The 27,851-nt window shown below is 41.9% G+C and overlaps 1 protein-coding gene across 2 annotated transcripts in view; it reads right to left on the minus strand.

The window, feature by feature from the left end:
* Nucleotides 1-361: 361 nt before the first annotated feature.
* The window catches only part of st3gal4 (ST3 beta-galactoside alpha-2,3-sialyltransferase 4), a 30,170-nt gene continuing 2,680 nt past the window's right edge, over nt 362-27,851 (minus strand). Inside the window, exons 2-13 of one of the 2 annotated variants that reach the window (XM_084351723.1) lie at nt 21,275-21,340; nt 17,531-17,602; nt 17,323-17,438; nt 15,052-15,133; nt 14,648-14,737; nt 13,246-13,343; nt 12,893-12,956; nt 11,277-11,372; nt 8,892-9,081; nt 8,289-8,426; nt 1,519-1,668; nt 362-1,412 (exon numbers count right to left, since the gene is read on the minus strand). In XM_084351723.1, the coding sequence (XP_084207849.1) occupies nt 1,323-1,412; nt 1,519-1,668; nt 8,289-8,426; nt 8,892-9,081; nt 11,277-11,372; nt 12,893-12,956; nt 13,246-13,343; nt 14,648-14,737; nt 15,052-15,133; nt 17,323-17,329 (1,005 nt within the window). In that variant the 5' untranslated portion in view covers nt 17,330-17,438; nt 17,531-17,602; nt 21,275-21,340 and the 3' untranslated portion in view covers nt 362-1,322. The remainder of the gene's footprint in view (nt 1,413-1,518; nt 1,669-8,288; nt 8,427-8,891; nt 9,082-11,276; nt 11,373-12,892; nt 12,957-13,245; nt 13,344-14,647; nt 14,738-15,051; nt 15,134-17,322; nt 17,439-17,530; nt 17,603-21,274; nt 21,341-27,851) is intronic. The other variant, XM_084351722.1, reaches the window with a different exon arrangement.

The following is a 27,851-nucleotide window of genomic DNA, read 5'->3' on the forward strand; positions in this document are numbered from 1 at the left end:
AGTGTTGTGCAATCTTCTGGTCTTCCAGATGTTCATACTGTACATGTGCCTCCTAACACATGTGCGCTACTGCTAGTTTCGCTGTTACCATCACCCCCAGGCACTTTAAGATGGGCTGCTGCATGACTGCACCATGTGCAGTGCAGTACAGTGCTCACTGTATAATGTGCATGCAACAGAGGCTCTCTGCCATCTAGTGGTGACAGTGATACTAAAATGATTGCCGAACAACGACTCAGTGCAGGTTCACACAGGTCAACTTATGCAAGTGCATTGATTTCAATACAGTCAGTCTGCTCAGTAATTCATGTAAACATAAATGAGTTGAGTTCAATGACAACAAAAATTCAAGTCATTTTGATTTCCTCGTAATTATAAATTTATTTAATTCTGTACAATAAAAAATATCCAGTGGTACCATTTACCATCAGTTTCTGAAAAAAAAAAGATTAAATAAATTAAAAAACAAGACAACTGATGTAACTAAAACTCAAGTGAGCAAAATACAAGAAGTATTTCCAGTCCAAGAAATCTAAAAGTAAAGTGACTCTAATCCAGCTAAGTGTATAAATCAGGTTTGTAATCAATTAATTTTCCTCTCATTCAAACTAAAATACATTGAAAGCGAAGTTCTCAAAAAATCCCCACAGTTTCTAATATACCTCTTTACTGATGATACTGATTTTTATCCCAGAAGATAAAACTGAAAATGAATCTCCAACCATGTTGAGTGTATAATCCAGGCTGATTAGTTTTACAGCTCAATGATATGCATGAAATCTCCGGACAAATAAACAAAACAAAACAACATTTGGGCTGAAATGGTTGATTCCTACGATGTGGTAGTCATAAGCCCACATATAGCCCTAAAAGCAACATCAAAGCATTGGAATTATCCAAAAATCCCACTTAATCTGATGCAATTTGTTTCCTTCGAAACTGGGTTGTCACAAACAGACAAATGGGTCACCGCAAGAATAGTGTAGTGTCCTGCCAGCTAACTTTGAAAGTCATGTTTCAAAACCCATAAAAGCTACAAACGCTATCCAAAGTGCTGAGCCATGTTACCGAAGGTTGTTCTACTGTTCACAAATCAGTCGAATCACTCTTCAGTTCTACAGAATGTAAGGTGCCAGGGAGATAAACATTCTTCAGAGCTTCACTTGCGTCACCACATGATGACTTAATGCAACATGTCTTGTATCCCACTGCAGAAGGCACATTAAGATCTGATTTGGATCGGGCGACGAAAACCAAATACGTTTTGGTTTTTGAAGTTTTTGGATTTAATCGACTGGAACACAAAAAAAAAAGTGTGTGTATCATAAATGTGGGTGCAGGTACAAAATGGCTCCCGATTCCTCCAGTCGTTTTAAGGCTTCAGCTTCATGACTGAGGTCATGGTAGGAGTTCTGCAACAGAGAGAAAGAAGAGGAGACTCAGTACTCAGTGCTTTTCCTGTGTGCATGTTAAAAAACACAGACTACATTTGAAGTACTGTAAATGGATGTGACCCACCTTCATAGACTTCATGGTGTCATAGCCGTAGTAATGGATAGGACTCCTTTGGCTCTTTGTGGTAGGGTAACCAAAACCAGCTATGTGGACCACATCACAGTAGTTGAGAGCAACAAACACAGCGAGGATTCCCGTGGTAGGATGCACCGGCTGCTGGAACAGACGAAACTTAATGACAGCCTACTGAAAAATAAAGCCACATCTCCTGACAAACTTTTTACAGCTCCCATGTAGAGGACTTGAACATTTCTGACATCGGCGACTTGTAGTAGCGTAAAAAAAGAGAACCTGGCACCAAGAAATGGGCTGAAGGTACCACGAAGACTGCACCAAACCTCACTTGGATTTTGTCATTTTTCATCAAACAAAAACACAAGATCAGAATCAATTAAACATCCTATTAAGAAATTGAAAACTTTGAGATAGATTGAAGGTGCATTATGTAAGAATTGGACACCTGTCGGATTCATACTCCTGCTAACTGCTGCTGACTGTAGCTGCTTTTAGCTCGAAGGTCAATTAGCCGTGCAGCTAGCGAGCGATCGCATTAGCTGTCTCTGCCCGGACTGGGAGCTCGGAGCACTGGGGGACTGTTGGTGTTGTTTATGATCTGACTATCATCTCTTGAGTCCATCAAAGTGGCTGAGGCTAGCTGGTTAGCATGCTAACTTCCATAGATGTCTCTGATATGATATCCAAACTGTTTTTTCCACTTTCTTCTCTAAGTTTGATCATTTTAGTTTCACATTTTTAAACGTAAATGATTCCATATTGCACCTTTAAGCAGCTCTTGAATTAAGCGGTTTGTCAATGAGTATGTTGTGATGTTATAATTGGGGTTTTGAAATCTACACAACCTGCGCTGGACAAACAAAATAGCTTATTAAATGAGCATTTATGTCAAAAAGCACAAAAGGCTGAATGAGCCTGTTGTGTGGTGAAAGCTACAGTCAGCAATACTACGACTTAACTGCAGCCACTCATTACACCACTAGATGGTAATAGAGGGCAGCATTAACTCCTGCCCTTGACCTTAACAGTGAAGTTCATCAATACAAGACTTTTCCATGTGCAGAATACTATCCAGTGACCTCAGCGTTAATTGCTGTGATTCTCTAGGAAAACTTACAGCACGCTCACAATTTCTGATGACATCTATGGCTCCCGTTCCGACTGAGGCTGAACACGCTTTGTGTCAGCCGCTTTGAGTAAACTCTCTGCCAAACTAATGTTATGTAATGTAAAACATGAAATGTCATGTGAGCTTCTGGCAAAACGAAACAAAAAAACCTTTTAAAGGAACATTATGAAATTTTCAATGGGGGAAAAACTTGCCCGACAGACATATCCAAATGATTTAGTGTTCTTATCCCACACAAAGATTATACATTAGTTAATGGGTATTAGTTAATAGGCAATAAAGCCCTAATATGTCATTATAAGTTGCTTATTAACATTAATATGTATTAATAAGTGTATTGTTAGATTATAAGACATTTATAAGCACCTACAAGAAGCTTTAGCAGTTTATAGATTTCTTAAGAATGTTAATAAAAGCCAAGTGAGTTTCTGATAATAACATTATTAAACACATTTATTGAGTTTAACTAATTTACCAATAATGTTATTGGTAAATCATACTAAGCTTTTCTTTGCGTTGCCTTACCATGATTAATACATTCTTTCATATGCATTTATTGACAGTCAACTATGTGTTTTGCAGCTACCGGATATAAAGTGAGAACAGTGAGTAATGCCTCACCGTCTGAGACAGCTGATTAACACTGGGGTCAAAGCACAACATACTTGTGGGCACCTGATGTGTTGATGCCGTCACTGCTGATGTGTTCAACACAGTGGTGGAATGTTTTTCACAACACTACCTGTCCATGCAAAGCTCAGTGTTTTTCCAGCATCTTACTCAATACTATAATAAGATTTCTTGGAAGACAAGCACTCTCGATGCCAGTAACTACTGTAGTAACAACTCTGGGCTGTTTTCCAACTTGATGTTTTTTCAGCAAAAGAATTGGGAAAGTGGTTGACCTTCAGCAAGTGCTCTCCCACAGAAAAAAACTCAGAAAATATTTGGATATTTCAAAAAGAAAGAAGAAAAAAAGCATTCTTAAAACCTTTACTGTTTTGTTCTTGGAGCAGATGACTAATCATTTACTGCTACATCTAAAAAAAAAAAACAGAAATCTGTGACTGAGTGACACAAAACTGAGATTGAGCTCCTAACTAGAGCTACATCTTTCTCAGGATACATTTGAATCATGATTTTAATTGCCCAAAACAACACTTTGGGCTTTCAACCATTACGGGACAATAGCCGTGGTCACGCTGTGTTTTTCCTCCTCAAGGAAACAAACTCCTCACAAACAAACAAGAACTCCATCAGTAACCATTTAACTGATGGGTTTAAGGTGCCAACCATAAAAAGCAGCATCTCTAGTTCAAATCCAGTCAGGGACCTTTTAGCTGTGTGTTGTTTCCTCATTTCCTGTCCAAGAAATGCCTTATAAAATCAACTTGAAGGCACTTTTTACAGTCCTTCCCACAATTTCTCAGACCTAATTGCTTCAGAAAGCTGCAGTTAGGATACCAAAATCACATGAAATCCCTTTATTTGCTGCCTGTAAGCAATTCAGTTTTTATTCCCAGATCATTCACCTCCTTTGCTCATTGCAACAAATTGATTAAACCTTCTTGGCAATGATGAACAGAAAATCTCTTCAATTGAGGGAATGAAATCTCAAGTACTGACCCCCCCCTTCATGTCAATATTTGGTAGAGGCACTTTGGGCACACCTACTGCCAGAATACAGCTGATGTGGAGTGCTCTGCACATCTGGATAGTGACTTTTCCCTCGTCATTCTTTCCTCATACATACTGTTTTCCAGAGGGATTGGTCAGAATACGAGATATAAAGACATATTACACAAACTCCCCCTTATTCCTCCCGGCTAAGTCAAATTCAAAAAAAAAAAAAAAGAAATCAAAGGGCATCCAAGTGGGCTAAGCATACCAAGTAACTACCCTGATTAGATTAGATTCCAGCGCGGGACCTTTGTTGTCTTCTCCCTCTGCCGTTTCAAATGTTCCATGTTGGTCTCAGTGTCAAAATGCTTATTTTCTAATAAGGGGAAAAATGGAAATGTCCTGTGTAGCCCCCCCCCCCCCACAAAAATCTTTGTCCTAAAAACACTAACATCTGCATTTGCTTGTCACTTGTGATCTGCCTTTTGCTGAAAACAGGAGAAAAATAAAGTGACATTATCCGACCCCACTGACGTCTATTTTGAAAATAAAACTAATGCGAGATTTAATGAGTTGAGACGTGTTTGTTGTGTTGTCCCTGGCGGGCCCTTACTCCAAACAGAGGTCTCCCTGTGTTGTTTGCCATTTCCCATAAGACTCTGTGAATGATTATCCATGTTCACAGGCAAGAAGAAGAATCACTTCCACATGACCGAGAGATAGACGAAACTTTCTTTTTCCATCCCTCCCCAAAATGTTGCGTGCTTTTCCCAGCAGCATTTTCATATCTCTTTCCTCTGCAGCTTTCCATGTTATCACCGTTCTGCCTCTGCGAGAGCGGGTGAATTGCTAGTGTTTACAGTGGCCTACCTCCCTTATTTCCTCCAGCCAAGGTTGACTGATTGCCTAAAACTAAAGGCTCTTTGTAAGCCGTGTAAGAGTTCGATAAAATGATGCTGTTACTGTCTGGACCTACACAACAGAGCAGCAGACACTCTCACACTTTCTCCGGGAGTGAAAGGGTGTCTCTTCAATATAAATGAGAGTTGGCAGCAAGATAACAATATAGGATTGGAAAATAAAGCTCTAAAGCTCTAAAGCTTATACTACATAACGTGTTGTTATGGATTTACAGGGCGTTGCTGTTTATTGACCGGAAGCAGTGACTTCCTCAAATCTGCCTGCTGCCTGACAAAATGCTATTGGTGGTTAAAAGTTTTTGTCACCTATGTATAGAGCCAGCCTAGCTGTCTCCCCAAGTCTCCAGTCTTTATGCCATGCTAAGCTAACCCGTTACTGGCTGTAGCTTCATAATTAGCGGAATGATATGAGAGTGGTATCGATCTTCTTCTAATCTAATTCTATCTATTTCTTGGCAAGAAAGGAAAATAAAATACACACTTGTATGTTCTTACCCTTAGCACTTAAACCATAGCACTAATGTTCTTAAGGTATCCTTGATAAATAGCAGCTACCATGCTCAGATGAGGGCTTGAAAACTGTTTCTATTTTTTCTTTTCTACCTTATTGACGGTGAACTGTTGTGGTTTCTTTCTTGTGACAAATGTCCTTGTCGTAAATCACTTGGTCAAAAGCGTCAGCTAAATGCCCTAAATGTAAATGTAAATGTAAATGTAAAGGCAAATGTACATGTAAATGTTAATGCAAATGTATATGTAAATGTATATGTAAATGTATATGTAAATAAGCAACCGCAAGACCTTCACCAAAGCAGTGCCCAGCTCTTCCGATGGTGAAGAGATTGGCTCTCTACTTCTACTTTATCTGATGAAAACCGAGTAAGAACGCAAGCACACGTGTTTTCTGGCAGTGGGGGTTTGTCTTTGTTCAAGGTTTGACTTGGTTACCTATTACTAAAATAGAGGTGTTTCCAAACAACCCTGAGCTCTGTCGCCGTTCTACAGAGGGTGATCCGACCGTGACAGCCTTGATAAGAAACTGATCCACATCCTCGTCCCTGAACTCTTCCTTTACTTCTCTCCAAAAACATCACACCAAAACAATTCCCTGTTGCACTCTTTCTTCTTTAATTCAGAAACTGACTAGCACCCCGCAATGGGACACAGCTGACATTCTGTGTGTATTAGCCTCATGTGGTCGCCAGCACACGGGCGAACACCAGAGCTCTGCAGCGGCCCGGCGCATAGTTTGGACGCAGGCCCATGGAGCCTTGGTGAGAGGGAGGCGAGGGGGGCTGCATACTGTCACCACTGCAAGCCAGAGCTAGAAGAGCTCAACACAGGCCTGCGTTCAGGGAGACGGGTGTGAACAGTTGAAGAGTTGTGCGTGCGCGTGTGTGTGCGTGTGTGTGTGTGTGTGCCTGCAGAGCGAAAAAGAAAGGAAGGAAAAGGGGAGTGAAGAGAGAAGTGGTTGCATGTGTTCGAGTTTGTGTGTGTGTGTGTGTTGAAGGGGTCCTTGTGTATCTGGCAGGGTCATTAGCGAGGGAGGGTGGCGTGTCTGCAAAGAGGAGGTCTGCTACAGTCAGGACTCCTGCTGGTATTTGGCGAGGGGAGCAGTACACGAGGAAGAGGACAAGATAGAATGAAGATGGTTTTCTAAGCACTGCTTAAGAACAAAATATATATTTGCAGCCCTGAAGAAGCTAATCGGTAAGCCCCAGATCTCACTATCGCTACTTCCCTCCATCTTTCTCCTCCTCCTGCCCACCATGCTCTTCCCTCCGGCCCTCTTCATGCAGCCTGTGCAGATGGTGCGGAGCTCCTGTCGGGCGAGCCCGCTGATCGAGCTGCCTTCCCACTGCTCACTCGTCTCATGCACCAGCCAGTTGTGTTTGTACTAAAAGTCCAAAAGGGTAACCCCCACCCCTCCAGCCACCCAGCCACCCTTCCTCCCTCCCCTCGTCACTCTTTGACAAAAAGGGCTCAGGAGAGGGAACAACCAGAACCAAAACAAAACTTGGCTCGGGCCCACGTCGGAGACAATCCCCACCGAACACACAACAAGGCCCGCACGGCAGACGGGATGCAGCGGGCCAATAAAAGCTTCATTCTACATGAGTAATCGTCCAAGTCAGATCACGGGGTGTTTCAAAATCCAATCGCCTCGGCCAAAGAGGGAGATGAGGTCCAATTTGTGGAACAAAAACAGATCAATGGTACACTGGGAAAAAAAAAAAAAAGCCATGCGTCATGTTTTCTTATTGCAAAATCGCTGTTCTCCAGTCATAGCTTCGTGAGTGAGTTCACGGCTGTTTCCACTTATGTTTGTTGTGTTTTGATAAAGTTATCTTTTCATGTGTTCATACTCTACTTTCATATTTGTTTACTGTAACAGAACATGCTCAGTGAACATGAACAAATGGAAAAACAGTGACAGTCACCAAATCTGTACTTTTTCCTAATAAAATGGCAGTTATTAACTTTGCAGAGAGGAAACCCGGAGTGTGCTTTTTCTAAAAAAACAGAGCATCTGGTTGAAATTTATACAATATTTTGGCTTTCCTTCAAAAGCCAATTATTTCCCAGGGATTCACTGTGCAGCCTGGAAGACATGAGGAGCTTATCTTGTAATGAGATGCCAGAATGCCAAGCAGCAGCTAATCTTCATCATGTTTCGCAGTAATTGGATCCACAGAATCGCTATTGACCCAGCTACGTTTCAAGAGAAATGCTTCTCGCAGTGAACTGTTTATCACAGCGCTCAAGACGTATCACTCGAGGAGCTGTGGCTAATCAGCGGATGCTCCATCCAGCCTTGTTAACATTCATGTGGGAAGTAGTGAAGGGCAAAAGAGGAAAAAAGGGAGGTATGGAAGACGGGGAACAAACAGGAGGGAAGGCTCTGGTGGGAAAATTCAGCTGAGGATGAAGGAGCAGCGTCGCCACCACAATTACAGAAAAACAACTTTAGACTAGTGAAGTTCGGTTTGATTAGGGACAGGGCAACAATTCAATGTGGGCCCGGACCAACACATCTGGAGATAAAATTGTGAAATCCAAGCCTGTGGCTTGTGGAATTGATCTCTCACCTGTCTGCTCTTGGGGTACAGAGGGATCCGCAGCAGTCTGTCGGCAGTCTGGTGCAGAAAGTGAGGGTCCAGCACTCTGATTTTATTGACGTCACCTAACCAGATTTGGGGAGGGGGCTTCCAAAAGCCTTTCCTGACCTAGAACACACACAAACACAGAGAAAGATAAGACACAGGATGTTGTGAAACTGAAAGGAACAAAAGGACAGAAAGAGAGTTGAATAATGTTATTTTTGGACTTCATTTAGACAAACAGAGACACAACTGAACCTATGACTCCCCCACGTCTGGAGGCAACTAAATCGATGTGCAAATTAGCAGGTAATGACCCTGCAACTATTATTGGTCCCAGTCCGGAGGTGCCGGGAGCAACAGAGTGAAGGATGTCTGCGATGGAAAGTACATTTAACTCTGAAGGGGCCCTGGCATCACTGAAGTTGAACCTTTTAAGTATTTGTTCCTGATATGGATGAATGGCAAGGGCTGGAAAAGAAGCTAATAGGAGTGTGTTTATACGAGGCAGAGAGGGAAAGAAAGCGAGCGAGATGGAAAGTGTGTGTGTGTGCGTGTGTGAGAGAGTGCATTCTCACACATATCCTGTACCCTCTTCTCATTATATAGGATCTCTTTGAGCCACCGTAGATCTTGCTGCTTGAAAGGCACCAGGACCATAAGCGTGCCCGGCTCGTTGTGCAGTGCAGGGTTATACGAGGCCGACTCCGGGTAGAAGAACCTCATGGTGGTCTTGTTCCCCACGTCCTCCTCGTAGCCTCTCACTGGGGCATCGTTCAACCTGAGGCAGGGACACAATACTGTTGTCAAGGAGAAGAATTTTCAGGTTTGTTTCATTAAGGATTTCAATTTTTGCAGTCAGTCATGCGGAAATACAGTAGTTTTAATCGCATCAAGGCCTTTGAAACGTTGAGCAATCAAAGGCAAAATGGCAACCCGGATGTTATTTTCATAAAAGGTCTATTCTTGCACACGCTAACTTTGCGTTTCCTGCTTCCCTAGTTCATAAACTTTACATATCATACCATAAATTTTACATAGATAATTATAATTGCTTATCCCATAGACTGACTGAAATCAAACAGTAATAGAGAAACCTAAATGAAACTGAAACTTAGAAGTGAGAAAAAGTCATTATAAATTCCACTGGTATTTTTAGCTAAGCTAATATCTAAAAAAAACACTGCCTTAAAACGGGGGCTTTCTCAACAGTATGTTATATAGTACACTCCACGTGTCTTGATCAGGACAGTATTCGAGGGGCTGCAGCTAGCTCAGACACATTGACAAGTGTATAACTTTTAAGATCTAATGCATTACCAGTAAGAATAAATATTTAAGAATATAGTATTGGTGTACGGAAGCCCTAAAGGGCCATGCATTCATACATTGTATTTCCTCCGTTTACAAGCGATAACGAGTTAATATCATTTGTTTTCTCGAGATCTCGAGTTATTATCTCGAAATAACAACTGCCGTTTTCTCGAGATAACGCGATTATTTTCTCCAGATCTCGAGATAACGAAACTTTGTTTCTAGCACCCACTAGTGGAGATGTTGTGTAGCAGGGGAAAGCAGCACACATGCATATTGATGTTTTCTATTATATTTATTCTTATAGCGCTAGTTGATGAGCAGGAACAGTAAAAATATAGCAGTTTATGCTATAAAGTGTTTTATTTTACAGATTTCTATGCAGTATAACATGATGCTACTGAAATAAAACTAAGATAGACTGACTGACATGTGATACGCATTATCACTGGAAATATGACTCGTGATATATTGTCTCTAGAAGTTAATGATTTAACTGGTTAGAACTGAAATAAGTACCACCATTGGGTATCGAAAACCAGGTACCAGCATTGGAAGGTTGGACGTTTCAAATGTGAACGGTACCCAATCCTTGTCGAGGCTGCTTTATTGATATTACATGGTGTATCATCAAATAAACAACCTTTGTACTGAGGTCCTTCTTCTCCCTTGACATTACATCCTGCCATTTCCAGAGCTGACTGTCTAACAATAACACACCGTAAAATGATCCAACAAAAAAGAACAGGGAGCGTTCAGCGCTTAAAATTTGATATTCGTTCTGGAAAACATCCCCGCTTTATTGCCTTTAACAAATTCTTGACACAACGTCTTCGAAAGACCACATCATAACTCTATACCGAACAATTAAAACACAGTAGCACAGACTGAGGCCTTGTTTGGTTAAATGATTAGTCTGCACTGTGGAAAGTGGAGTCTCGACAGGCTTTAATAGGTGTTCCTACGGCAGAAAAAAAGGCTTATGACGTCAAAGTCTCCAGCATGCATTGAATTCTCAATGTCAATAACCTTACTTTACTTGGCCAGGGAGCGATTAGCTTCTGAGAGGAGAGGGAGAGATGTGAGAGAAGGAGGGAGGGGGGCGGGAGGAGCTGATGTGTGGGGGGGAGAAGGAGAGAAAAATGCATTGTGGCCAAGCCAAATTCTGGCTGTTTGAAAGAGGCTTATAAAAACTCAGAATGCATGTGTTCATTCCAAGGCTGTAAAGTCAGATTTGCAGAATGCCTTTGTCCCTGAGCAAACTAAACACTTTCTTTTCTCCTCTAAAGAACTCCACTTGACCTAAAAGTTTGCTAATTGCCCAGAGGACGGCTCTGTGTCAGGGTCAGACGGTCACACGGTCGGATACTGTCCATCATTAGTCTACGGCCAAGTGACTTTATATCCCGCTCTCACCGCAGGTCAGCAAGCAAGGGTCCGTCTGTTACTTCATTTCTCAGTCCTCACAATCCCGAAACGTGAACGTGGTTATGAAGAGGTCTCGGTATTAAACATTGTATTGTTATTGTTGAGTCATTCCCTAAAAATGCATATCTTGGAGTGCAATCAAAGAGTGTCAAAGCTAGTTTATGAAACGAATAATAACTGAATGTGATAATACCAATAACAATACGCTCATCGGGCGTTCTCCTCTGTGCTTACCGAATGACCACATCATATTTGTTGATGATGCTTCCCAAGGAGCTGTTTTTGATGGCAAAGCCGTTGCCTATGACTACACAGGTTCTGCATTCAAGGCTGTGGAGACAAAACCCAACACACACACACACAGAGAGAGAGAGAGAGAGAGAGTTCAAATGTGGGACATTTATGTTCTCCCATCCTCCTGTGAGTGTTTTCAAGTCTTGTTTGAGATAAAAGTAAATATCCTCACATGGATGAGCTGTCCAGCGCACTGATGTACAGCCTATATTGGTTTTCTTTTGGGTTTTTTTTCATTGCCTCAGCCTGTCAACATGGCTAAATGTTTGGATTGCACAATGTATCCCAAGTTAAATCTGATTTGTTAATACTACAGATTACAAACAAAAAAACGACAGGAAGATGAGGTTACCATTTATGTACAGTGGTGGAAAGTACTGCACTTAGTAGATTTTTCAGGTGTATGTACTGTACTTTACCCAAATATCTGTACTTTCTACTCCTTACATTTCAAAAAAAGGCTCATAACTTTAGTCTTAATGCATTTAAGGGGATTATCGGTAATTTTTATTTTGCGTCATTGCGCGCCACCTTCCCAACACCGCAAGACTGATTCCAACCTGTGCATATCACACATGGCAGATATAACAAGACAGAAACAGACAGAGAGGGAGACCTGAATGGGGAGAATAGGCGTGTCGGTGTCTCGTATTGTCCCTCTGTCTGGATTTTCTCATTTTGTCAATTTGTTGCCGTGCTCCGGGCGCTTCACCAACCCAAGATGTCGATATTCGACATCCTGGGAATGAGACTTAGCAATCAACTATCTTTCCAGTGCATTTATGAACAGCTTGGACAAATCCTACTGATTCTACCTTTAAGTTTAATAGCGTTTGATTATATTAATATGATGTGAGGTTCAGTTAGCTTTGCACAGAGATGGCCGGTAGAAATGTCCTTCAGAGGGATACTTTTACTTTTATACTTTGAGTACATTTCAGAGCCTGTACTTTCTTACTTTTACTTGAGTAAAGAAGGTGTTTTACTTTTGCCACCTCTGTTTATTTATCCTTTATTTGTGCAGGAAGATCTTAAGATTTATGACTACTTATTTAAAAAGTATGAAAAAATAAATTTAATGCAATTTTTTTATTTTTTATTTTGAAGTTTCAAGAATATTCTGATGATTCTCAGGATAACATTGTGTTGCAGTTATGTTTGACAGGGTGATCCTGGTGTGAAATTTTCAAATCGTCCCATCCCTACTTGAGACAAAATTGACAACTCATTAACCACAACAGCAAAAGCGTGCAAGGGGTGCTTTTTTTGTTACTATCAAGTACGACAGCTATGTTTTATTCATAAGTGATAAGAGTGAGGCACTAGTAGCAACACATTAGGACCTACACAACAAAGGTTTTACAGGGTATATACAACAGGAACACCACTATCTTATCTAATACTGCTGTATCATATAGATAGATCTTCTATCAGTTTATCGCAGACAATGAACAGTAAATGAATGCTGGCTAGACGATAGACACCTGGGTTGCAGTCATAAAACGCTGAGTTTGACTTTGCATGTTCCAGGTTGGCTTTAGTGTGCTCACACTTACTTTTCGATGTTGGCTGGCAGCTGATAATTTGCAATCACAGCAAGAACTTTCAGTAGCAGCAGTTCTGGGAGGGGAAGTGAGAAAAGGAGCCGTTGAGAAGGGCGTGACTGTGGAAAAACTTTTTAACACGTCAGTGCAATTCACATAGAAAGACTTTGCCTTTGAGACAGTAAAGCATCAACGGTCTCATCATCGAGTATTAATGGAGTTATTTTCGGTTCTGTGAAGCTGATTTGTGAACACATGAATAAAATAGAGAACACACTTTCATAAAACAACCAGTAACGCCAAGATGGGAGACGTGCTGATTAAACTGAGCAGAAAGAGCAGAGGATAACGTCAGATCAACATACCACTGCCCTTAATGCCATAAGGTAATGCCAGCTTTGACAGATGCTCCCGCCAGAAGAAATCCTCCAGTTTCAGGAAGAGCTGCGTCTGTCGGCTAATACTGCATGAAAAAAAGTCAGAGCAGGAATCACAACATGCGGCGCGCAGGATTTCGCTGTATAAATGAGTTATAATACAGGAGGGTTTGCGGCCGAGGATATGAATGAGGCGCGAGACAGCGAGGATGAAGGAAACTACCACCGCACAATGGACAATACCAACCGTGATGCCAGACAGTACAGTGTTCATACTTGGAAACATGGAAAAGCAGCTTGGTGTGCGCTTTCCCAAACGTTCTGGCATTTATAAAGTAGGTAAACCAGACTCATTATAAGCAAACCAGCCAATTACATGATGTCATTCAATAGCAATTTCCCTCATTAAACCCCTCTGTTGGCATCTCTCTGCTGAGGAGAGGGAAAAGAAAACAATAACTTTCACAGAGCCCGTGGAGTGAGACAAATGTGGCAGGTTGTAATATGTAAAAATGTAGCTGTTCTGTGTTTCGCTGGCTTCGGACTCCAGCTGTTTATGACCTACTGTTTTTGACAGTGAGTCCCTCAGACATTTATTGCCCCCATGTGCCGGCAGCTCTTTGCAGGAGACCCGGATGAATCTCTGGGGAAGGGTCTAATTTGAGAAATGTCACTGTGATTGCCTGGAAGGCCGCCCTGTGACTGTAATGAGTGATGTGAAAACCCAAGAACAACCAAGCAGCCACATATTGAGAGAGTCCAAGTCATGTTCTTTACAGAGAACATGAACCTCGACCGCTCGAAAGGTCAAAGGGCGGGCAGTGGAAGGTCTACTGAGCTGAAGAAATAAACAGTGACCTTGGAGGAGGCCCACAGATGGAGACCATATCGCTATTTTGTAACAGAGCACAGCCCACAAAAAGACCAACAGTAAATATACAGCTGAATAAACTGATAATAGAGCAAGAGAAAATAAATGAGAGGGGGCTCAGGGTTGTGGAACAATGATTACTTAACAAGGCAGAACCTGAGGAGGACAAACAAGCTTTTGTCTGGCTCCGTAAGAGTGCAACTTTATCAAGAGCTCGTTCTTAGCCAACGTCGGGTTTTACATCAAGTCTCCCTCGCAACCACTTCATCAACGCATTCCTCTTGAGTGACTGAAACTCACTGCAATCATGATTTAGATGGAAAATCCTTTCTTATAATAAGTCCTGGTCTTTCTCACTAAAATATGCTTTCCCTACTTGACTGGTAAAGAGCAGCCCTAACGGTTCCACGGAGCCTGGCACCTTATGTTCAAATAAAAAATGTTGGCATACCTTACACCCTTAATAAGCCATCCACTCCCTCCAGTTTGTAGAAAAAACACAGACATGCCATTACTCACTTAAAGTTAAGGCTCTCCCACTTCTTCTGGGTTAGCCAGCCACCACACAGCGACTTGCTACTGTTCAGAGACTTGCTGGTGCCTCCGTAGCTGAAAGACAGACAATCACCACAACTGGCATGAGAACTACTGCTGAATCCATAAAATCACAGTGTGCCAGTAACTAGGTCCAGAACACTCAAAAAGTGCAGAAATGGGCAAATATGAGGGCCTAAATTGACCGGCGGCTCAGACGGCCGGATGATAAGAATGCGGCTTGTCTTCCAAACTTTTAGTGACTCAGCACTGCGCGAACCTCATGCTTACTTTTTTACCAGAAATGGGCATTACTTTAATGGTGTGAGCTCAGTGCCGGAGCAACTGAGAAATAAAGAAGAAACGGTTGTGTTAGGGTGTGTGATTACCTCTGAAGTATGGCATAGGAGCAGTAGTACGTGACGAAAGAGATGAAGAAGAAGAAAACTGGGAGAAGCCTAAGGCACCATGCTGGAGTCGAGGAAGACAAAAACAGACAAGAATGAAAAAAAAAAAACAGGATTATTAAAAGTGTACATACAACACAATGTGGCTGAAATGTCTTGGCACCTTCTGTCTTGGTCTTGGCACCTTCTGAGTATAACATGTAAGATATGGCCACCTACTAACTGCTGCTCACTACACTCTTTGCCAGCTATCTTTGGCTATAGCGACTGGCTGCTGGCTAGTTGGGCTCAGTTAGCCGTGGAGTCGCTGGCCTTTTTAGATGACTGAAATCAGCCTGGATCACAACCTCTCAACCGGGCTTAGCCGCCCCCGAGTGAACATGGCCGGACACAAGACTTCTAAAACGTCAAGAACATGCTGTTTGTGTAGCCCCAGCTGAAACTACAGGGGTAATTTATGTTTAATTTTTTTGAATATTTTAGATTCTGGCCACATCTTACATTTCTTCCTGCTCAAGAGTTCCCATCCCATTTAACGCAGGTGGAGTATCAGTACCAGGCTGGGTAATGAGAAACGAAACTGATGTTTTGTTATTTAGAGATTTAACTGCAACGGCATACAGGAAGCACTCCACCCATTACGGTTTCAATTTGATAACAGAGATTGAAATCGAACCTAATGAGAATCCTTTAAATTCATAAATACTTAATAACTTATTCACAAAGACCTCAATGTGTTCTTCTTTGAATCAGATTTAAACACTCGAGTGATGTTGAATATGAATTGTAATCGTGAGTTCTGCGAGCTTGATCTGATTTTGACCAAAACTTAGTGAGTGAGTGAGTGTTTAGTTGTTCAAAGACAGGAAATGTAGACATATCACTCTTCAGTATTTTTTTTCCATTTACTCACACCTCGTGTGAAGCTGAACGTCAGTGGCATGGCTTCAGTTTTGACAGGTCATTATGAGAAGTACAAATACCTCCATGAATTCATATTTTTGCGTGACGAAATATTGTCATCTTCTCTTCAAACTACTCGTCTACAGTGGAATAAGACTACTTTGAGGAACACACATAGAATTCCAAAATAATAAAGGACACTTAAAACATTTTGGGAAATACAGGTATTCAATTGCTTTCCAAGATTTACTGTATATGAAAAGATTGATACGGCTCTTTTATGTGTATAAAGGCAAATTATACAGCATGTAATATGTATAACAGCGTGACATTTATATGTAATTTGTTGTATTATAATTACAAAAAATCTGTTCATAGTCATAACCTGACATTTAAGCCCATCCGAGTCAATATGTGGATTGTTGGACACTCAGTTCCTGTACCCCTTTGTTCATTTTTGTGGGTCCCCCTATATATTATATTTCCCATGTTAGCCTCTCCCTTTTTGCTCTTGTGCTTCACAGGAGAGGTAAGCTGCACTGTTGTCTGACATTTCTGTGTTTGAGCCATGCTATTTCATGTTTGTTTCGTAGCTTAAACTTATCATGAGTGTGCTGAAATATTTCTGAATCATTTAATTTGTGTAGGAGCTGACATTTACGGGCACAGTTGACCGAGGACGAGGAGGATTTTTGTTGTTCACCTGTTGTCAGGTATGTTTTATGAGCTTGTATTTTCGATATATTGCGTACAATATTATGACAAATGGCGGACACAGCTAGCCAGGCTCAGTCTAAAGTTGACATAACAAGTTATATCTTGTTTAAAGACAACAATTTGAAGTGTTACAGGAGGTTGTGCGTATCAAGAAATCTACTGTAATTGACATTCAGTGACGGACCATAATTGAAATCCTCCAACAAAATACAGCAACCTTCAATACAACTGTCACTGCAGGGCTGTTGTTGAAAACGAATCACCGCTAAGTCCTTGTCTCTGGCACAAAGGCAAGGGGCCCTTCTTTAAATCAAGGAACAAAAGCTTAAAAAGCATCAAGACAGCTTTGTGTTTTCCCACGGTAATTTACAGTGGGCAACATCTGGAGTAAACAAGACTTGACATTTTTGAGATGTGTCTGAATGTTGTGTGGCTACGAGCACAGCGGCGAGACGGCAACATGTAGCAGGGATGGTTCTTATTGTGGAGCACAATATGGTGTGCAGGATTTCAGTATGTCACCTCAAAGTCAGTAGTTCTAACACTGTGCCGATTTCAAAGGTGACAGACCCAAATGTAACTGGTGTGCACAGGCATGAAAAGTAACTGTGATTATAATGCTATGGATCTCACCATCCATCTGTGACAAATTTTGGTCCTTAATCCTCTCGTTGCATGTGAAATAACACAGATGAGATTAGTGCTTTACGGAATATCACGAGAGAGGGAAGTCCCATCAAAGTAATCTGCTGTATGCCCGCAACAAATCAGAACAAACCATTAACGTCTTATACAAAAATAAAAATAGATGTCACCAATCAACCACCGCAAAAGAGCTTACTTTTAGTTGCCTTCTGGGACATCTTCACGTGCTCCTTGGATCTCTCATGTCGACAAAGTACATGAGGTTAGCCTGGCGATAGATACAGGAAGCAGAATGGAAGACAGCATACATTAGCACCTCCTTTAAGCTGCTCGCTTAACAGCATACTCAACTGAAAGGATGATTTGAAAGAGGAAACACGGCAAGATGAAAAACACAGTGGTTAAGAGTCATAGTAGCCAGCCACCCCCCCCCCCCCACACACACACACACACACACACACACACACACACACACACACACACACACACCGACACACAAACATTGTGGCACTTGGGGCGCAGTCAAGAATAGGCCTAACAACCCACCAGAAATGTAAGATTATAATTGGAGCTTAAAATATTAGTATTAATATGGTGTTAATAAAGGTTATTATGCAGACCACTGGTAGTCTCTCGACCAGTGAGATGACCTCATAGTCAGTACAATAAGACAGTGAGACCCTTCCTGACCAGCTAAGAGTAGGTCTGTTAACACACATAGTAATTCAGGGGAAAATAATTACTTGTGATTTAAGTAAAGCATTAGCAAAATCTGAACGCGTTCAGTGACTGAACTGTAAAATGTACAGAAACCCCAAACAACGACTTTATGGTCGAACATTTATTTACTTATCTAAAGACAAAGGCTTGACAACAAGTTGATGAAGGTTCTGAGTCATCCAGGTCACGGTGATTGTAAGTGCTGTATCGTAGGCAACTGGACATGTTTCAGTTTCTTGAAGACCTCTCATCCAAGACGCTTCTTCAGTTCCGACTAACTGGAGGGGAGTTTGCAGGCTTTTAACCTCTGTGTGGGAGTGTCCTTACAGAGTTGTGAAGGACACGTGTGAGCTCTGAGTTTCAGGGCCACTTGTGGGACCCACATGAGACGTGCAACGTCTTCAAGGAACTGAAACAAGTCCAGCTGCCTACAATACAGCACTTAGAACTTGACAACAACAAAACACAAACTAAACTTTGGCAACAAGACATTACACAAAGACAAAGAGGTTCGGGGGTTGGACTAGGTGTTAATGGAGCTGTGTTCAGCAACACAATAGAAGGTGAATGGAGGAAACTTAAAACAGACTGTGCCTCCATCGTTCAAAGCTGAAAGTACCGAGAAACCAGGAAATCAAAGTTTGGATTTAGTGTTGTCTTATTCTAGCCTGCACTTGTTGAAACTGCAAACCATCCACCTTATTATTCAACCCTTGATAAGTTTGTATACATGACAAGGCTGCAGGGGAAGGAGAAGGCGGTTCATAAATCTGACAAGGTGGCACTCTCAGCTTTTAAATGATACCAAATACATGAATTAATACAATATCACATATTCAGAAATGCATGATAAACATTATTAATTCAGTATGAAATCTTATAAATGGCAAGTAATTAGCATTAACAGAGAATTAAAAATAACACTCCAGGGATGGTTCCTTCTTCCCTGGGTGAGGAGACTGTAGAGTGAATTAGCAGACAAGCATCTGGTTTTGCATCTATACAGGCCACGGCAACCTGGGGTCCGAGGTCCTGAGAGGGCAGTTCACACGTCTTTGTGAACTCTGGGCCATGTCTGAAGAGGTGGCGTTGATGACAGTTTATCAGATAGGTGGGAGTTTGGGTCCTTTTGATGTCCTGGAGACGTGTCTTGCTGTGTTCAGTCATTTTGTGACTCTCAGGGAGAGGTCCTGAAGACACCGGGCTGGCTGGAAGGTTTTCCAGTTGCATGCAAATTAAAGCCTTGTTGATAATCCTACATCAGCCCTTTTCAAACAGAGAATCTGCATTAAAGCCACAAGGAAGGCTTTACACTGCCTTTGTATTTTCACACTGAACTAAGCAGCACTGTGTCATTTCATACAGCATGACAGTTCACATCATAATCTTCAGATCCGTGTGGTTTTTTCCACCTGTCACAAGTATCCACTGACTGTTTATAGCCACACGGATGCTGTCATTATGTGTTGTGATTGAGATCCTGACCCACCATGCATCCTGGAAAGTTACAGCCTTTGCTCTAAATGACATCACATAATCACCATCAGTAAATAGCAGATGCTGTCTGGCTCGCTCACTCGCGGGGAGGGATGCTGTTTCTTTCCGGCTGAAAGTTCACTGAAATAAGATGCTGAAGACACGACCCGCTACCACATCACTGTTGTGATGTTTGGTCTTGTAACTTTGCTTTGTGGGTTGAAGTGTGGGACAATTCTCTTTTATTTGATGAGTGAAGGATCTGTTTAGCTGTCAGACTGTGAACACCTTCGGTCCGACACGCCCCTGTCCCGCGCTGTCGGCTTCTCCATTCGCACAGATGTGTGAAGATGTGCCTCTGTTGCGGCTTTGTTACCACCTTTGGCTTTGTTGATCTGGCAGATCAGAGGCGGTAAGAAACTGTCTCCCCAGTTCGCCTCTGTATCTTTCACACCGGCAGCGAGGCGAAATATCGGCGCAAGATAACCGCCTTGAAAAGGCAGTGTGAACAGAGCTATTGATGCAAGGACGCAAAAAAAACAGGAGGGTGCACAGAAAAGAAAGAATGGGAGAAAGATAGAAAGATGCTGAGAGAGTAGGGCAGCAGATGAAGGCCAGTCAGTTTAAGAGGATCTGAACTGAGGGACATTAGCAGTCCCACAGCATCACATCAGCTTCAGCACTGCGTGCTGGGTTCAACTGTGCTTTGGAGGGTTCAGAATACGGCTTAGATCAGATTAAAAGGCATTTAACGTGACACACATCTGACTATTTAATGCACAATGCACATCCTATCCACCATCTTCCTGAGGCCAGATACAACCAAATGGTTGTGCTGAATGAAAGTGCTTCAGAACCAGCCCTGAAAATCAATAGCAAGCTGCAGGAGTGCACCACCAAAAGTCTATTTTAAGACGTGTGCACATGCACTTGCTACATTGCAACAACGGTAATGTAATACTGCTGTAAAGCTGAGAGTAAATCATGCACATCCAAACTTGGAGACAGCGGGGGAGTGCAAAACACATGATCGATTAACACCACCACAGGGACTCGTGCAGATTTTACTCTGCAATATGGACACAGAAGCCCCTCCCTGTTCACATAAAACATGACATGGTACAGGCTGTAGTTTCTCAGGCCTATGATGGAGTGGGTGTGTTCTCATCCTGAGCCGGACATGAAGCCGCTCTGTGTTTGTTCCCCAAGTTATTGTTTAGGAAATGACGAAAACGCTGAAGAATGTGGAGAGGAGCAAACCTCAGATGCATCTTTTTCTTTTATGAGGGGTGATTGTGTTTTCCTCTTCCTGAGATACTGTTCCTGTGTTCTTATAGAGCTCGACTATAGTGCACACCACAGTTGTGCTCAGTAGTTGATTTACCCACCCATTGGTCCAGAGACAGAAATAACTGAGCGTAAATGCTACACATTTGCACATCCCAGCTTGTCAGATGTGTGAATACGCTGCTTTTCTCAGTCTAACAAAAAAACCAGCCATCTAAATGTGTTACTTTAGTCTTTGTAAAAAATTGTAATGGGCATTTTCACTGTTTTCTGACATTTTACTGACTAAAAATTCATCACTTCATTGAAAAAATCATTGTTTGACATCTTGAAACATAGTTGTTAGACGTCAGTACTTCCAGGTAGACTAATATTACAAGCTGACGGGTAAGTTTCCAATGAACCCCTGCAGCCACTTATTACATATCAACGAAACAACATTAAAGAAACATCTTACCTTTTCCCTCTTTCATTTCCAGTGATTAAATCCTCAGGTACAGATGTAATCAGTCTGGGCTTCTCCCTGCAGTAAAAGCAAATCATTATCTGACATATACAGGCAACTGGATATCTGCACAATTAACTTGTTGTTCTTTCTTTTCTACTTGTCTTTGCAGACGATTAAGGGGCTAGAATTCAATTGCAGCTCTGAGCGGAAGGTCACTCCTAAACAGGAAACTCGCGGCAGAGATTTTTGTCCACAGGAAGTATGCTTCGTGACGAGGGTTCCTGGGACGGATGCTGCGGGACAACAGACGCATTATTAAATTACATACCTTAAAATATGGAAATGACAGCCATGATATGGGCTGATCATCTCTGGGCTGATTATTATGGATCAACCAGTGGATTCAACAAAATTAAACAACAACCATTTTGATAGTTGTTGCTTATCTATTAAGTTAAACCTTATGAAATGTGTATATTTGCTGCTTTTCTCCGTCGTTGTACATCATTGTAATTTAAAGATTTTTCGGATTTGGACTGATGGCTGAATAAAAAGATTTTCTGACATTTTCTTAGACTTAGATAAACCCCATTAGCCTTTATCTGCATCGATATCCTTTCTAAAGTACCGCATATCTCCCTGAACATAAGGGAGATACAACAGCTGGACATAGTGTAGCTCCCAGGAGCGTGAAGCACAGGAGGCACAGGACCTCCTCATAGACACCACAGGCAACACAAAAGCAGAGCAGCACAATAGCTGGCTGTGTGTGATACAGTGTGCGCTGGAAGAGGGGCGGAGGGAGGGCTGGCTGGGACTGGGAGAACCGGGGAGGGGGGGGTCAGGCGCTGCAGTGTGCAACGCCGTGAGGCACGCTGGCCGGCTGACTGACACTGGCAACAATCTCGAGATGTGAGGGACCAGCAGAGCAGCAGCGGAGCATGATTTAGTCCTGTCAGAAATGCCCTTCACCACAGATGTTCTGAAACCGTGGATCACGAAAGAAACGCAGACAGACCACTTAAAGAGCTTAGTCACACACTGTAGTGATTAAAGATGAGTCAGGCAGCACAGTGGAAGTAATTCCAGCAAAAAGCACTCCATGGGAAAATGTTGTCAGTGATTTATTGGTTAAAGCTCCTTCCTCCCAAATTCCCAGGGAAAGTGAGGGTTGACAAGGCTAATGCTATAGGTACTTATGCTAATGTTGTCATTAATCTAGCTAATTATTACTGCTAAGTATTTATGTCAACACACTTGGGTGGTATTAAGATGGGCTCTGCACTGGAGGGCAATGTGTCATAGCCGCTTTGGGTACAGGTGTAAACCAACCATCATTACTACATTCACATAAATCAATATTAGCAATCAAATTAATGTTTGTATGATGGATTAAAGGTCCCATTTTGTACAAAGTAAGATTGAGTGTCACGATGCTATGTAAATACTGCGAAAGTGTCCAAACGCTCAATCGACGGAGAAATGCACACAGGCCGTATGAAGAAACTTTGCCTTTAAACGAGCCATCAGGACTTACGTAAGGTTGTGATGTCACAACTATACAATCACCGCCCTCAGCCATGCCCGCAACCCCCACCCCAGCACGGCTGTGGTTGTAAAAAGACCGGAATAGGTGATACTCAAACCCAGTGGATGGTGCCTGTTCAGGCCTGTGAGAGCTGACCAATCAGACCACACTTTGCTTTTAGAGAGGGAGGCCTTAAAGGATAAGTACCGTTTTTTACAACCTGGACCTTATTTCTGGCAAAAGATATGGTCATTTACTCACCCAGATAACTTTGGTGTCATTCGGCGTCGTTCGGACGAAATTAGATCCAGTGTAGCGGCGATATATCCATATAATGGGAGAGACGGGGCAGCAACACACAGCCTCTATATAACGCATTATCTGCCACGAAACTAGTTAATTTCATCAATATTTTGTTACGATATGCTAGCGCTATTAGCCTCTGAGTCCGGGCTCGTCCGTTATCAACATCCGGGGTCAAACTAGCAGCAGCAGCTACAGGTAAACAAGGCGCGCTGTCGCGGGTGCGCGCGCAGCTCAGAGACGACATCTTCCAGGTCAGAGGTAGTAGATCAGCCTACAGACCCCGGATGTTGACAATAGACGAGCCCGGACTCAGAGGCTAATAGCGCTAGCATTTCTTAACAAAATATTGATGAAATTAACTAGTTTCGTGGCAGATAATGCGTTATATAGAGGCTGTGTGTCGCTGCCCCGTCTCTCCCATTATATGGATATATCGCCGCTACACTGGATCTAATTTCGTCCGAACGACGCCGAATGACACCAAAGTTATCTGGGTGAGTAAATGACCATATCTTTTGCCAGAAATAAGGTCCAGGTTGTAAAAAACGGTACTTATCCTTTAAAGAGACAGGACACTCAAGCAGAGGGTGAATAGAGGTGCTGCAGCATTAGACAGTATAAGAAAAAATATGTTTTTTGAACATTAAAATATGTAAACTTTCCCCCTAAATAAAACTATAAGCCTGACAAGGAGCATAATATGGGACCTTTAATCTTGAGTTGTTGTGAAAATGCATCTTCACACACATACACACACACACAGACGCAACCATGACGACATGTCCTTGTGCGTCTAATAATCGCTGATAGCAAGACACACGACCTTACATATTTACTGTAAGATTTATTCGGTCCACTTTAAATGGGTAAAGTGAAAGTCCTTGCAGTGCAGTCAGTCATAAATGATGACATTAAATGGCCTTCTCCTCTAAACCCCTTTCACCTACCAGCTGATTTCTCTCAACTGCCGACACACTCCCTAAAGAAAATCACATGTGCGCCGTGCTCACAATAGGAAAAAACGACTCTAAAACACATAATCCCAGAATTTAATCCAGTCAGAAGAGCTAAATCTGGTGCCCATTTGTAACACTTTGACCGCTTTTATGACGAAAACCTTTCAAAGACATTTCTTTGCAAGCTATAATCAACCGTTTTCCCTTCTAAAAGCATCTGCATGTAAAACAGCATCTTTAGGGAACTATAAGTGGTACTATACAGGGTTGGATCCTGGGATGTGGCTTTTCTCCAATATCCAACTTCCACATTCCCATATTTCAGAGGGATCATTATTAGATATCCATACCAAAAGATCTCCAGAGTATTCCATATATAGACAAAGAATTTTTTAATAGTTTCTTCCTATTGTGTTATGGGCCATGGTGCAGTTTGAACAGGATGAGTTTCAGTCTGGATTGTGTTGAGCGGTAGGTTGTCCGTCTGTGAAGAGATGGAGTAGCAAGCAGAGCGTAGTGGACGGGTTTGGGTGTCCTGGATGTAGGATGGGCCTCAGCCGCTCAGACCATGGTGGGCAAGAACAAGTGAACTGAATCGGATTCAAGCCAGAGGAGTGCTGTGGACAGATAAGCTCTGATTTCCACACTCATGACTAATCCACAGTTTGGTTTTATTGCATCAGTTCTGCTGTAACTGACGTAGGATTTCCTCTGCTGGGTGCAGCTTCTTGTTTGCCCTGTACCCATCCTGTGCTTTGTCATCCACTTTCTATTGTGCAAATTTAGATAAGACTTTCTTGACTGTATCATTTGTTTGCCAACCTCCTATGATATATTGCTATGAATACACGGAAAGTCGACCAAATTATGGTTTAACAATATCATAATATTTGGAGTTGTAACATCAGGATTACCCTCCATTGTAAAAGAGAGCTTAAGATGATATCCTTGTAACATCGGGAAACAATTACGTGATGTTAAAGCTTCAGAAGAGAAACTCCACCAGGTCATTTTTGCTCGCTCGCAGGACAACATGTCGACTCACACTAATCAGATCACATCTTCCATGGTGGAGCTTTCTTAGCCAGCAGCATCGTGATTCATAGTAGTAGTGAAGTCTTATTAATGATGGCACCAGGGCACTCTTCCTGATGCTAAAATTAAATGAGTTGTGGGCCTTGCTATATGTCATGAGACATTTGCAGATGTTGGAAAACAAAACAGGCGAGAACACTCCTCGGTGAATCAGTACATCAGGCTTCCTGCTCACTACTTTGGAAATCAATCTGGTCGTAATTAGTTCTAGCAAGAGAGAGTTTGCTCGGTTGTTCTTTGGCAGAAACTGACCATTTCCATTCGGCCATAACAGACTGTTCCCACACTAACATATTGAACCAAGATGACACATATTTTTGGTACTTCCCACCTCCTTACCATTACAATTGTGTTGCATCTATAGGTAGTAGAAGGCGTACTCATCACTACAACAAGGTGCAGTAAAAAAACAGATGTCTGTATACTGCACTCTGCTAGTCTATGAATGTGTGGTATTACCTTTTTATCCTAAAGTGGTTGGACACAAACATCAGCAGTAACTGCATCAGGGAAATGAAGCAATACCACAAAAGATGTTTATGGGCATGCGTGTGTATGAGACTTGCATAAAGAAGACTGTGACTAATTTTTCTCTAGAAGGCTGTTTCATAAGGCGGAAACTCCAACAGCAGGATCATTTGTTTTTAGGTGTTGGCCTCAGGGATGGTGTCTAGTGTTTTGGAGGACGATCTGAGAGGTCTTATCTGGGTGTACAGCAGTAAAACTTCTAAAATGTGACGAGAGAATGTGTCAGGATGGGATATCACCTTCAAATAGCCATACCTTCACTCCCTTATCATTGTCTTTTCCATTCAACTATAGAATCAAATCAGAGGTTCCTTTTCTTCATGGTTATTATAATCTGACCTGGGAACCACATGAACGGATATTTTTACCATAAGACATTCAATTAGTGGAGATTCTTACATTCTTACTGTTAAGGCCAGACTTGCCCATTGGAGGTGCTGAGGAGAAAAGGGCTGAGGGTCCTATTGATACCCTGATCAGCCCCTCTCTCAGCATTATGTATGCCTCCTGTGCCCTTCAAGTAGACAAATCAATAAATGCATTTAACAAATTACTAAAAGGAAACAACAGGATCCTCGAACAAGATATGGGTGTCAAGATTAACACGATCGGTGCACTGACAGTATGTATATTTACACATTTACAAGTATTGAAATGACCAGACAGCACACACAGGCTGTGTAAACAAGCTTTACATACACTCTGAGAGGGGTAGGACAACATATGATCACTGCAATATACTGTGATACTTTCGTCTCAGTGTCAAATTCTGGGAAACTGACACCACAATGCTGCAAATAAACACATAAGTTGTGCACTTTGCCATTTTAGGGGTATTTTGTATACTTTAGTTAAACAGATATTGTCATGTATCATTAGATGATTGTCTTGCAATATAGTGATGATCACAGTTATCACTGTATTGTGGTACTTATGTTATCGGGGGCGACTCAGAGTGAGTAACTCTGTGATTCCCAACCCTACTCTGTGATAGTAGTGAATAAACTCAATAACAATAAGATGTTTTCAGTTTGGTACATCCAGGAACGCCCACCCAGGGTTCACGGAAGGCCTGCGCTGTAGTGATCAGTGCACTAGGGTATGATGAACATTTCCCTGAGATGAATGTTTTGGGGGCAGATGTGTTGTTACTCATCAGACTTTTTGGACCCAGATTGATTGATTCAAGCAGAAGTGAGTCATTACTGCAGAGTCGCCCTGAGCAAAAACATCTCTAAGCAAAAGAAAACTCTCCCTTACTGTATGAGGCCACAGTGACTAAATACAACAGCAGGAAAAGAGACTAATATTTCTATAACAAACCTATTTAATATCTACCTGTCTATCTAGGGGAAAAAAATTATATCTAACTGCTCAATGTCCTCATCATCTCTGACCAGTTTTAATCTTTTCATTAAGAATGCCACAATTAGCTGTATGGTAATTTTGTGGCCATGATTGTTAGTATGTTAATGGTGTTGTATTATCGTGTAAGTTTTTTTTTTTTTTTGGTCAATTCAGTCCAATACAACAACTGAAATCTATGTGCATACGTGGCACACCTGATATTGCCATGTTGGTTTGGTTCCAGGATCATCATTTCCTCCTACAAAAAAGTAACAAAGTCCGCTCTGGAGCAAGCCGCTGGGGCTGAATGGTTTAATCATGGGACGCTCACCCAGGAGACAGATATTTGTATCCTGTTTGGAACATGTAATAAAAGATGGTTTTGGTTTGTATAATGTTCACCTGGGATAACTTCTCCCATGTGCATACATTTCCCGAGTCAAGAGGCTATGATACTGGACAAACATTAATTATGATATGACAGGAATAAAACAGCGACGTGTGTAAATATATCGGACAGACGTCAGTATCTGTCCATCCCCCTAATCAATCCAATAAACCGCTCTTTTATCTCTCTTATCTGTTAAGGTTAATCTTCCAAGGTAATCAACAGAAAACTGCTACTGTACACACTCAACTGTCAGCTTCAGGTGTGAATGAAAGACGAACGAGAGGCCCCTCAAAGAGACAGTAGTGAAAGACCGCATGTTATGTAAGTTTGTACCACAATAAACTGTGTGGATAGGGTGGATTTAACCAATCTCGTAGTTTTCATCTATAAACATCGCAGTTTACCCTTGAGTTTGCTCGTTTTATTTATATTATA

The sequence above is a fragment of the Pagrus pagrus genome (assembly GCF_965226575.1).
Source record: "Pagrus pagrus genome assembly, chromosome: 4".
NCBI lineage: Eukaryota > Metazoa > Chordata > Actinopteri > Spariformes > Sparidae > Pagrus > Pagrus pagrus.